Source organism: Mustelus asterias, chromosome 8 (assembly GCF_964213995.1).
Source record: "Mustelus asterias chromosome 8, sMusAst1.hap1.1, whole genome shotgun sequence".
Classification (NCBI taxonomy): Eukaryota; Metazoa; Chordata; class Chondrichthyes; order Carcharhiniformes; family Triakidae; genus Mustelus; species Mustelus asterias.
In genome coordinates, this window is record NC_135808.1 from 133,849,516 (window position 1) to 133,862,071 (window position 12,556).

At 47.2% G+C, this 12,556-nt stretch overlaps 1 protein-coding gene and 1 non-coding gene across 4 annotated transcripts in view; one reads left to right on the forward strand and one right to left on the reverse strand.

The window, feature by feature from the left end:
• The window catches only part of LOC144497570 (vitellogenin-like), a 109,833-nt gene that overhangs the window by 42,519 nt on the left and 54,758 nt on the right, over positions 1-12,556 (forward strand). For all 3 annotated transcript variants that reach the window (XM_078219002.1, XM_078219003.1, XM_078219004.1), the window contains 4 exons: positions 3,556-3,680; positions 3,808-3,909; positions 9,728-9,847; positions 9,952-10,141. In XM_078219002.1, the coding sequence (XP_078075128.1) occupies positions 3,556-3,680; positions 3,808-3,909; positions 9,728-9,847; positions 9,952-10,141 (537 nt within the window). The remainder of the gene's footprint in view (positions 1-3,555; positions 3,681-3,807; positions 3,910-9,727; positions 9,848-9,951; positions 10,142-12,556) is intronic.
• LOC144498122 (small nucleolar RNA SNORA53) lies at positions 715-860 on the reverse strand. The gene has a single exon (XR_013498656.1). It is a non-coding gene; the product is annotated as a small nucleolar RNA SNORA53 (small nucleolar RNA).

Consider the following 12,556-nt stretch of genomic DNA (forward strand, 5'->3'; position numbering starts at 1 on the left):
CAGTGGTTCGATTCCAATCTTAGGGGACTGTGTGGCGTTTGCATATTCTCCCTGCATCTGCGTGGGTTTCCTCCCACAGGCTAGGTGGATTAGCCGTGGTAAATATATGCTGGGTTACAGGGATAGGAAGCGAGGGGCTAGATGCTCCATCAGAGCGTTGGTGCTCACTTGATGGGCTGAATGGCCTCTTTCTGCATTGTAGGCATTTTCTGGTTTTAAGCGAGTGCCCTGGAGAATGAACTCCTTTATTTTGTTGGAAGGCTTGTCCCACGTCTCACGTGATTTCTCTTTATCTTCAACACTGGCACTTTGATGTTTAGAAAGGTGTTTTAAGACACTATGATAAATGTTTTAGTGCATTAAATTAACAAGTGAATAATGACAATAATGTTATAGACGTAGAAAAAGGGAAGGAGGTGGTGGTATCGTCACTGGCCTCGTAATCCAAGGACCCAGATTCAAATCCCACCATGGTAGATGGTGAAATTTGAATTTAATAAAAATCTGATTTTCTAATTGTAATCTTGAAACAATTGTGGCTAAATCCATCTGATTCACTAATGTCCTTTAAGGAGGGAAATCTGCTGTCTTTACTCGGTCTGGCCTACATGTAACCAGATCCACAGCAACATGGTTGATTCTTAACTGCCCTCTGAAATGGTCCAGCAAGACACATTTCATTGCAAGATTTAAATCAGATAAGATTTTGATAAACATGTCCACACAGCAGCAAAGTCCTGATGGCAGAAACAGCCTGAAGTAACAGGTTATTCACATCAGAACAGAGGGGCTACTGTGAAGGTATATTACTTTCACACGCTAATGACTCAAGCACTTAAGGACAATTAAGGATGGGCAATACATGCTGGCCCATCTAAGAATCAAAAAGACTAATTTTCTCATTATTTTGTTTTACTGTCTCACCAACTATGGAAGAATCCGGCTAACTTTCTCGCTACAAAAAATTCTTCTGTGTATCTTCCAGATAAAACTCAAAATTTCAGAATCACTCAGACCCAACGAACACATATTTGCCGCTCATTGGCTACTCAAGGACAGACTCTGAAATTCAAAAAGAGTTGTGCATACAGCCCGATATCTCGATCAATCACAGATTAAACAGCATAGCTAAGCTCCTCCATCAAGCAATTATGATCATAGCCAGGTAGCGATTTGATCACTGTATCATTTTTAAGGGCGGCACAGTGGTTAGCACTGCTGCTTCACAGCGCCAGGGACCCGGGTTCAATTCTGGCCTCAGGTGACTGTCTGTGTGGAGTTGCACTTCCTCCCCATGTCTGCATGGGTTTCCTTCAGGTGCTCTGGTTTCCTCCCACAGTCCAAAGATGTGCAGGTTAGGTTAGGCCATGCTAAATGTGGGGTTACGGGAAAAGAGCCTGGGTGAGATTGTGGTCGGCACAGACCACATGCCATAGGGGGGCCAGGGAATTTCACCCAGTGTTTCAAATCTGGATAACCCTTGTCATAGTAATGAAGCTATCATTTAAAGTAATGAGAGACCTGGTTTTGGTGGATAGATCATTGAAACAATTGATTGTTTGCGGTGAAGAATGGAAATGAACTGTTGGGGTGGCACAGTGGTTAGCACTGCTGCCTCACAGCACCAGGGTCCCAGGTTTAATTCTGGCCTCGGGTCATCGTCTGTGTGGAGTTTGCACATTCTCCCCGTGTCTGCGTGGGTTTCCTCCGGATGCTCCGATTTCCTCCCACACACCAAAGATGTGCATGTTAGGTTTATTGGCTATGCTAAATTGACCCTAGTGTTAGGGGGATTAGCGGGGTAAATGTGTGGGTTTGCGGGAATAGGGCCTGGGTGGGATTGTGGTCAGTACAGACTCGATGGGCCGAATGGTCTCCTTCTGTACTGTGGGGATTCTATGATTATATGACTAGGAATGTGAGTTAGATGGTGGTTGACGGTCTATCCGGTCTCAATAGAGATGTGAAATAGATTACCAATCGAGGCCCTGAATTACAAAATCATGGCAGCTATGAACAAGGAAACTGACTGGATTCCAATCAGGAGAGAGACAATACAGGGTAAGGAGTTTCAGAGTCAGCGAAGGAGGTTTATGTTTTGGAATTTGTAGGGGACAGAGAGAGGCCTAGATAGAGTGGACATGGAGATGATGTTTCCAGTAGTGGGAGAGACTAGAACTCGAGGGCACAACCTCAGAGTGAGGGGACGCTCTTTTGAAACTGAGATGAGGAGGAATTTCTTCAGTCAGAGGGTGGTGAATCTGTGGAGCTCATTGCCACAGAGGGCTGTGGAGACCAGGTCATTGAGTGTCTTTAAGACAGAGATAGACAGGTTCTTGATCAATAAGGGGATCAAGAGTTACAGGGAGAAGGTGGGAGAATGGGGATGTGAATCATATCAGCCACGATTGAATGGTGGAGCAGACTCGATAGGCTGAATGGCCTAATTCTGCTCCTATATCTTATGGTCTTATGGAATGGTGGGTAAATTGGATTAATAGCCTTTCTCTGCCCAATATATTATAATGTCACAAATGTTAATAATCTCACTCTTGTTTTAGAATCCATCCATGGTCTTGTCCCTCCCTATTTTTCTTCTTTAGTCCCACAACCCTCTGAGATATCTGCTGTCCTCCCTGTGAGACTCTAAGCTCTAGAATTCCCTCACTGAACCTCTCTCTCCTTTAACTCAATGCTTAAGACTTAAGACTGTGGTGACTGATGCTGTCTAATTATTGGGGGAAGCAATGATGTAGTGGTATTGTCACTGGACTAGTAATCCACAGACCCAGGATACTGCTCTGGGGACCCAGGTTCACATCCCACCACGGAAGATAGTGAAATTTGAATTCAATAAAAATCGGGATTTAAACATCTAATGGTGACCACTCACCTGATGAAGGAGCAGCGCTCTGAAAGCTCGTGATTCCAAATAAACCTGTCGGACTTTAACCTGGTGTTGTGAAACTTCTAATGATGAAGCAATTGCTGATCGATTGCTGGGTCACCAATGTCCTTGAAGGAAGGACATCTGCCATCCTTACCCACTCTGGCCTACATGTGACTCCACACCCACAGCAAAGACTCTCAACTGCCATCTGAAATTTATTACCAAACACTCAGTTTGAGGGTAATTAGGGGTATTTATTTATGGCAATAAATAATTAATCCCATGAATGCATAAAAAGAAGATAATCTTGTTTTTTCCTGAGGAGCGTGCTGGCGAATTGTTTAAGTGCACAGACACTTTCATTGGTTAATGATAGACTCATAGAATCATACAGCGCAGAAGAGGCCCTTTGGCCCATCGAGTCTGCACCGACACATCAGAAACACCTAAACTCCCGCCTAATCCCATCTGTCAGCACTTGGCCCATGGCCTTGAATGTTATGATGTACCAATTGCTCATCCAGGTACTTTTTAAAGGTTTAGATGATGACCAGGCTTACTCTATGATAGGTGCTGCATAAATATATGTTGTTGTAATTAGCTTTCATTTTCTTGATCATGCATTCGATTGACCAGTTGGCCTGCTGTTTATGTTCATAATGTAGACGAGCTGATGTCAGGAGTATCTGCTAAAACCCTCTTAATGAACAATGCTGGGAGCCTCATCCCAACATTAGCAGCGGGCAGAGTCACAGGTCACGCTTTGGGATCTTCCGCCAATCTTGCAGAGGTAACGCACCACCCAGCTGGAGCAATTCCACTTGGTGTGAATACTTTACCTTCTTCATGCTTTCATTCTGCACATGTGACTTCTTTCAATATTTTTTTTAAGCACATTTTTGTTTTAATCGACAAAGGTTGGATTTCGAATGGAAGGTCTCCAGGAGGTCATAACGAAAAGCCGTGCATCAGTCAGAGCGGTTCCTGATATGAAACAAATTCAACGGATTTTAAATGGGGTAAGACTAGGCTAGCACTGACAGTGATATTAATGCAGCGGAATGCTGCAAGCTCTCGGCCGGTTAGGCAGTGTGTGTGAAAGGAGAAACAGGGTTAAAGGGCCATAACTTCCTCAGAATGCCAAGCAGTGTCAGAATGCCAATTCATACCCACCTACCTGCACTAACATTCTAAAGCTCCTGTCCCACCCACCTTCCTGAATCAGACTGGGTGAGATCCAGAGACCACAACCCGCCCTGCCTCCAGTGTCAAGGACATGCTCCCTTAAGGTAGCACAGTGACACAGTGGTTAGCACTGCTGCCTCACAGCGTCAAGGACCCAGGTTTAATTCGGGTCACTCTCTGTGTGGAGTTTGCACATTCTCCCCGTGTCTGCATGGGTTTCCTTCAGGTGCTCCGGTTTCCTCTCTCAGATGTGCAGGTTAGGCGGATTGGCCATGCTAAATTGCCCCATAGTGTCAGGGAGACGAGCAGGGTAAATAAATGGGGTTACGGGGATAGGGCCTGGATGGGATTGTGGTCAGTGCAGACTCAATGGGCCGAATGGCCTCTTTCTGCACTGTAAGAATTCGACGATGATTTTATGGCCTTAGCTGCTGTAAGGTAGGTGAGTTTAAATGTCCCATTAAAAGCAACAGGCCAGGGAGGAGGTGTCTATGGTAGGTGAGAGTTGAGGATTGGGAGGGTAGCAGATATGGGGGATCAGACATCGGAGCTTGGGCGGAACCATTGTGGGGGGTGAGTTGTTGGACACTGGAGTTCAGATCGAGGATGAGGGTTGGGTGGGTCAGAGAGCTGGGATGGGTCGGGCATGGGAGTCAGGTCAAGATAGGTGGGGTGGGAGTCAGGTTGGGACGGGGATGGAGGGATGAGTCAAGTTGGGGGAAGGGGGTCAGGTCGGGTCGGATGGGGGCCAGGTCAGGTCGGATGGGGGTCAGGTCGGGTCGATGGGGGGGCAGGCTGGGTCAGATGAGGGTCAGGTCGGGTCGGATGGGGGTCAGGTCAGGTCGGATGGGGGTCAGGTTGATGCGGGTCAGGTCGGGTCGATGGGGGGGGCAGGTTGGGTCGGATGGGGGTCAGGTCAGGTCGGATGGGCGTCAGGTCAGGTCGATGGGGGGCAGGTCGGGTCGATGGGGGGCAGGTCGGGTCGATGGGGGGCTGGTCGGGACAGATGGGGATCAAGTCGGGTCGGATGGGGGTCAGGTCAGGTCGATGGGGTTCAGGTCGGGTCGATGGGGGGTCAGGTCGGGTCAAAGAACAAAGAACAAAGAACAATACAGCACAGGAACAGGCCCTTCGGCCCTCCAAGCCCGCGCCGCTCCCCGGTCCAGGATTGAATCCTGAATCCAGGATCCCCGCCCAATTTTCCAGCCTATCTACATACCAATATCCTATCCACCGAGCTGTCCCTCACAGCTACGATGCTTTGTTCATTACAACCTATTAACTCACCCCCACCCCCCCATTCCAGACCATGTGATCTCCAGGGAGAGGCGAAAACCCAGAGTGAAAACCCCAGGGCCAATATGGGGAAAAAAAATCATCGGATGGGGGTCAGGTCAGGTCGATGGGGTTCAGGTCGGGTCGATGGGGGGTCAGGTCGGGTTGGATGGGGGTCAGGTCAGGTCGGATGGGGGTCAGGTCAGATGGGGGTCAGGTCAGATGGGGGTCAGGTCGGGTTGATGGGAGGGCAGGTCGGGTCGGATGGGGATCAAGTCGGGTCGGATGGGGGTCAAGTCAGGTCGTGTTAGGCGTTGGGTCAGGTCAGGTAGGGTCAAGTAAGGTCAAGGGTTGTGGTGCAATTGGGCTGGGGTGAAGTGTGAGTGTCCCGCTGGCTTGTGTCAGGTGCAAGGAGTTGGCAGTGGTGAATCTCTTGCAGTGGAGAGGGGCAGTGGGGGGTCCCCTGAGGGTCTGGGGGTCCCATGTTGGGGGTAGTCTGAGTCTTTAAAATAATTGTGCTGAAGTTAGAAGTGCTTTTATTTCTTTTGATTCTTTCAGTGTAACTATTGGGGCAAAACTAGCAAAACCATCTCAAGTTCGAGTATAAAAGTTGGCAAATTATGTTACAGGTATATAAAACGTTGGTTCGGCCACATCTGGAATACTGTGTCCAGTTCTGGTCACCACACTACCAGAAGGACATGGAAGCTTTGGAGGGAGTACAGAGAAGGTTTGCCAGGATGTTGCCCGCTATGGAGGGTATTAGCTATGAGGAGAGATTGAATAAACTGGGATTGTTCTCCCTGGAAAGACGGAGGTAGAGGGGTGACCTGATAGAAGTTTATAAAATTAAGAGGGGCATAGATAGGGTGAACAGTTGGAAGCTTTTTCCCAGGGCAGAAATGACAATTACAAGGGGGCACAAGTTCAAGGGAAGGGGGGAAAGGTTCAGTGGAGATGTGCAGGGGAAGTTTTTTACACAGAGCCTTACACCCTGTGGTGGATGCTTGGAATGTGCTGCCAAGTGAGGTGGTTGAGGCAGATACATCAGCGACATTTAAGACTTATCTGAATAGAAATCATAGAAACCCTACAGTGCGGAAGGAGGCCATTCGGCCCATCGAGTCTGCACCGACCACAATCCCACCCAGGCCCTATCCCCACATATTTACTTGCTAATCCCTCTAACCTACGCATCTCAGGACTCTAAGGGGCAATTTTTAACCTGGCCAATCAACCTAACCCACACATGGACAGGTGGGGAATAGAGAGATACAGGCGGTTGGTCTAGACAGGACAATGTGATCGGCGCAGGCTTGGGGACCAGAGAGCCTGTTCCTGTGCTGTGCTGTTCCTTGTTCTTTGTTAGTGATTTAAATCACTTTGTGGATAGTTCCCAGCCCAGCGTGAGTATCCAGGGGAAGTTAGTGTTTCTGGAAAATTGACACGCAAACCCTTACCAGGGAACTTCTCAGAGGGATTCCCTAACACAACCGCCTCCCCCCCTCCCTCCCCCCCTGCTCCCCCACCTACCACAAGTGCAACACGAGGTAGCCATAGAGTCATACAGTCATAGAGGTTTACAACATGGAAACAGGCCCTTCGGCCCAACTTGTCCATGCCACCCTTTTTTTTAAACCCCTAAGCTAATCCCAATTGCCCGCATTTCTCCCATATCCCTCTATACCCATCTTACCCATGTAACTGTCTAAATGCTTTTTAAAAGACAAAATTGTACCCACCTCTACTACTACTTCTGGCAGCTTGTTCCAGACACTCACCACCCTCTGAGTGAAAACATTGCCCCTCTGGACACTTTTGTATCTCTCCCCTCTCACCTTAAACCTATGTCCTCTAGTTTTAGACTCCCCTACCTTTGGGAAAAGATATTGACTATCTAGCTGATTTGTGCCTCATTATTTTATAGAGCTCCATATGATCACTCCTCAGCCTTCAATGCTCCAGAGAAAAAAGTCCCAGTCTATCAAGCCTCTCCTTATAACTCATCCATCAAGTCCCGGTAGCATCCTAGTAAATCTTTTCTGCACTCTTTCTAGTTTAATAATATCCTTTCTATAACAGAGTGACCAGAACTGCACACAGCATTCCAAGTGTGGCCTTACCAATGTCTTGTACAACTTCAACAAGACAGCCCAACTCCTGTATTCAATGTTCTGACCAATGAAACCAAGCATGCTGAATGCCTTCTTCACCACTCTGTCCACCTGTGACTCCACTTTCAAGGAGCTATGAACATGTGCCCCTAGATCTCTTTGTTCTGTAACTCTCCCCAATGCCCTACCATTAACTGAGTAAATCCTGCCCTGATTCAATCTACCAAAATGCATCATCTCTCATTTATCTAAATTAAACTCCATCTGCCATTCGCCAGCCCACTGGCCCAATTGATCAAGATCCCATTGCAATCGGAGTTAACTTCCTTCACTGTCCACTATGCCACCAATCTTGGTGTCATCTGCAAACTTACTAACCATGCCTCCTCTATTCTCATCCAAATCATTGATATAAATGCCAAATAACAGTGAACCCAGCACTGATCCCTGGTCACAGGCCTCCAGTTTGAAAAACAACCCTCTATAACCACCCTCCGTGGTTGAGATTTTTGAAGCCAGATTGACAGAAGCCAATTTTGTATCCATTTAGATACCTCACCCTGGATCCTGTGAGATTTAACCTTATGCAACAACCTACCATGCGGTACCTTGTCAAAGGCCTTGCTGAAGTCCATATAGACAACATCAATTGCACTGTCCTCATCTACCTTCTTGGTTACCCCTTCAAAAATCTCAATCAATAGCCAGGATGTTACAGACCAATATTTCAGATAGGTAACCTTTCGTGAAAATTGCGAGATGCAAGGGATTTTTAAAAAAAATTAATGTGATTTGGACATCGATGAACATCAATGGCTAGGTCGACAATTTTATTACCCCTACTCAGTTGCCCATTGGGAAGGTGGAGATGATCCAATTTCTTGAACCGCGGTGGTCAATGTGGAGTGGCTCCAGCTACAGTGCTGTTAGAAAGGGAGTTCCAGTACTCAGCGACGGTGAAGGAATAGGTGATAGAGTTTCAAGTTGGGATGGTGAGTGGCTTGGAGGGGAACTTGCAGGTGGTGGGGTTCCCATGTGTCTGTTGCCGATATCCTCCTAGGTGGTTGAGGTCGAGGGTCTGGCCAAGCCAGGGAATAAAATGGTATCGAACATGATGGAGAACAAATGGGAAGGTCTGTCACAGAGTGGAGGGCACAGTAAGAAGTCTCACAACACCAGGTTAAAGTCCAACAGGTTTATTTGGTAGCAAATACCATAAGCTTTCGGAGCAATGCTCCTTCGTCAGATGGAGTGGATATCTGTTCTCAAACAGGGCACAGACACAGAAATCAAATTACAGAATACTGATTAGAATGCAAATCTCTACAGCCAGCCAGGTCTTAAATGTACAGACAATGTGGGTGGAGGGAGCATTCAACACAGGTTAAAGAGATGTGTATTGTCTCCAGACAGTACAGCTTGTGAAATTGTGCAAGTCCAGGAGGCAAGCTGTGGGGGTTACTGATAATGTGACATAAATCCAACACCGGTTTAGACCGTCCTCATGTGTGCGGAACTTGGCTATCAGTTTCTGCTCAACGACTCTGCGCTGTCGTGTGTCGTGAAGGCCGCCTTGGAGAACGCTTACCTGAAGATCCAAGGCTGAATGCCCGTGACTGCTGAAGTGCTTCCCCCACAGGAAGAGAACAGTCTTGCCTGGTGATTGTCGAGCGGTGTTCATTCATCCGTTGTCGTAGCGTCTGCATGGATGTTGGATTTATGTCACATTATCAGTAACCCCCACAGCTTGCCTCCTGGACTTGCACAATTTCACAAGCTGTACTGTCTGGAGACAATACACATCTCTTTAACCTGTGTTGAATGCTCCCTCCACCCACATTGTCTGTACATTTAAGACCTGGCTGGCTGTAGAGATTTGCATTCTAATCAGTATTCTGTAATTTGATTTCTGTGTCTGTGCCCTGTTTGAGAACAGATATCCACTCCATCTGACGAAGGAGCATTGCTCCGAAAGCTTATGGTATTTGCTACCAAATAAACCTGTTGGACTTTAACCTGGTGTTGTGAGACTTCTTACTGTGCTTACCCCAGTCCAACGCCGGCATCTCCACAGAGTGGAGGGAACAGTGACCAAAGTAAATAATTACAGCAGGAAAATAATGGGTGGGAATTGGACAATGGGGAAATAAAAATGGATCCAGCAAAGTGTCAATGGCACTAGCACTGGCAAGCACTGACAAGCATTTACTGGTTCATATTATCCTAATGTCTTCTGAATTGTTAATATTGTTTTCTTCTTCAGTTTCCAGATTGGAAATCCTTGCCAGAGAAAGTGCCGCTAGCTTCAGCGTACATGAAACTATTTGACCAGGAGATAGCTTTCGTGGAGTTCCGAAAGGATGATATTCACAAAGCCATTCAGGTAAGTGTCAACGGTGACAAATACACGACTCGCTAAAAAGAATGTATCTGGCTGAGCTGATCTGAGCAGTGGGTTAGATCAAAAGCTGTACTTTTCCTTCATAGTCAGTCATGGACGCACAAGGAAAACACAGTGTATTGAGAAACCTCGTAAACCGGCTCCAGAAACCGGTTGAACTGCATCCTGCAGCAGCCTTACTGACAGCTGAGCTCCGACGCTTTGTACCCACATGTGTAGGTCTGCCCATGGAGCTGACCTTCCTTTCTGCCACTGTGGCAAAAGCCAATCTCAACGGTAAGGGTTTTTGTTACATTTTTCTTAACCTGTAACGCAACCTCGCAATAAAGTCTGTGCACTGCCCTTATTTCCCACCACTCTGCCATTGGGATGGAATTCAGTTTTTGAACCAAATGCCAAACATTTTCCAATTGCAGTCCAATCCTCGGGGTGTGGCCTCATTTACAATTCCCCATTGCGTCCTGCCACCTAAAAGGTTTTGCTAGACCATTTCAGAAAATGTTAGTAACTATGTTAGTGCTATGGTTCAGAGTTATGTGTGGCCAGTCCAGATGGCACTGCACGGTTATGGTGAACCAGCTGGTTTTTCACAGCGATCCATCACCTTTGATGTTCTCTCTCTCTGGTGCCAGACAATAAATCAATTGAACTTGCTTTCACTTTGAAATTTTTTTTTATTCATTTGTGGGACATGAGCGTCGCTGGCCCCCCAGCATTTATTGCCCAAGCCTAGTTTCCTGAGGGCAGTTGAGAGTCAACCACATTGCTGTGGCTCTGCAGTCACATGTAGGCCAGACCAGGTAAGGACAGCAGATTTCCTTCTCTAAAGGACATTAGTGAACATGACGGATTTTTACGACAATCGACAATGGTTTCATGGCCATCAGTAGATTCTTAATTCCAGAAGTTTTTTATTGAATTCAAATTCCATCATCTGCCATGGGCGGGATTCGAACCCAAGTCCCCAGGACATTAGCTGAGTTTCTGGATTAATAGTCTAGTGATAATACCATTAGGCAATCGCCTCCCCTCGTTAACACTTGGGGACTCACACCAAGCAGCATGACATACCTTACTGGCAGGATAGACCCAGTAGCATTGGCAGCACAGCAATGTACAGACAGACCAAGCAGCCTTTAGAGTCTCCAATACTGACTCATGGCATCAAGTCACATGCAAGGAAACCTCCTGCTATTTACCATCTACTGCCCTACCTCAGCTGGTGAATCAGTACTCCTCCAAGTTGAACACCACTTAGAGGAAGGACTGAGGGTGGCAAGGGCACAGAATGTAGTCTGGGTTGGGGACTTCAATGTCCATCATCAAAAGTAACTCAGCAGCACCACTACTGGTCGAGCTGGCCAAGTTCTTAAGGGCACCTGCATCAGTCTGGGCCTGCGGCAGGTAGCGAGAGAGCCATGAAGAGGGAAAAACCTACTTGATTTCATCCTCACCAATCTATCAGTAGCATTTGTCCATGACAGTGTTGGTAGGAGTGATCACTGCACAGTCAATGTACAGACCATGTCCCATCTTCATGTTGAGGATACTCTCCATCCTGCCGTGTGGTCCTGCAATCCTGCTAAAGGGGATGGATTTCAAACAGAACTCTCAGCTTAAAACTGGGCCTCCATCTGACGCAGTTGGTCATCAGCTGCATCTGAATTTAACCGCAATCTATAACCTTATGGCCCAGCATTTTCCCCACTCTACCATTACCACCAACCCTGGTTCAATGAACAGTGCAGGAGGGCATGCCAGGAGCAGCACCAGACATCCCTGAAGATGAGGTGCCAACATGCTAAAGCTACACTGCAGGATGACATGCATGGCAAACAGTGGGAGCAGCAAGTGATAGACAGAATTAAACCATCCCATAACCAACAGATCAGATCTAGGCTCTGCAGTCCTGCCACATCCAGTGGTGCATGGTGGTGGACAATTAAACAGCTCACTGGAGGAGGAGGCTCCACAAATATCCCCATCCTCAATGATGGAGGAGCCCAGCACATCAGTGCAAAAGATAAGGCTGAAGCATTCACCGCAATCCAGCCAGAAATGCTGAGTAAATTATCCATATTGGTCTCATAGAACATAGAACAGTACAGCAAAGAACAGGCCCTTCGGCCCACGATGTTGTGCCGAGCTTTATCTGAAACCAAGATCAAGCTATCCCACTCCCTATCATCCTGGTGTGCTCCATGTGCCTATCCAATAACCGCTTAAATGTTCCTAAAGTGTTTGACTCCACTATCACTGCAGGAAGTCCATTCCACACCCCAACCACTCTCTGCGTAAAGAACCTACCTCTGATATCCTTCCTGTATCTCCCACCACGAACCCTATAGTTATGCCCCCTTGTAATAGCTCCATCCACCCGAGGAAATAGTCTTTGAACATTCACTCTATCTATCCCCTTCATCATTTTATAACCCTCTATTAAGTTTCCCCTCAGCCTCCTCCACTCCAGAGAGAACAGCCCGAGCTCCCGCAACCTTTCCTCATAAGACCTACCCTCCAAACCAGGCAGCATCCTGGTAAATCTCCTCTGCACTCTTTCCAGCGCTTCCACATCCTTCCTATAGTGAGGTGACCAGAACTGCACGCAATACTCCAAATGTGGTCTCACCAAGGTCCTGTACAGTTGCAGCATAACCCCACGGCTCTTAAACTCCAACCCCCTGTTAATAA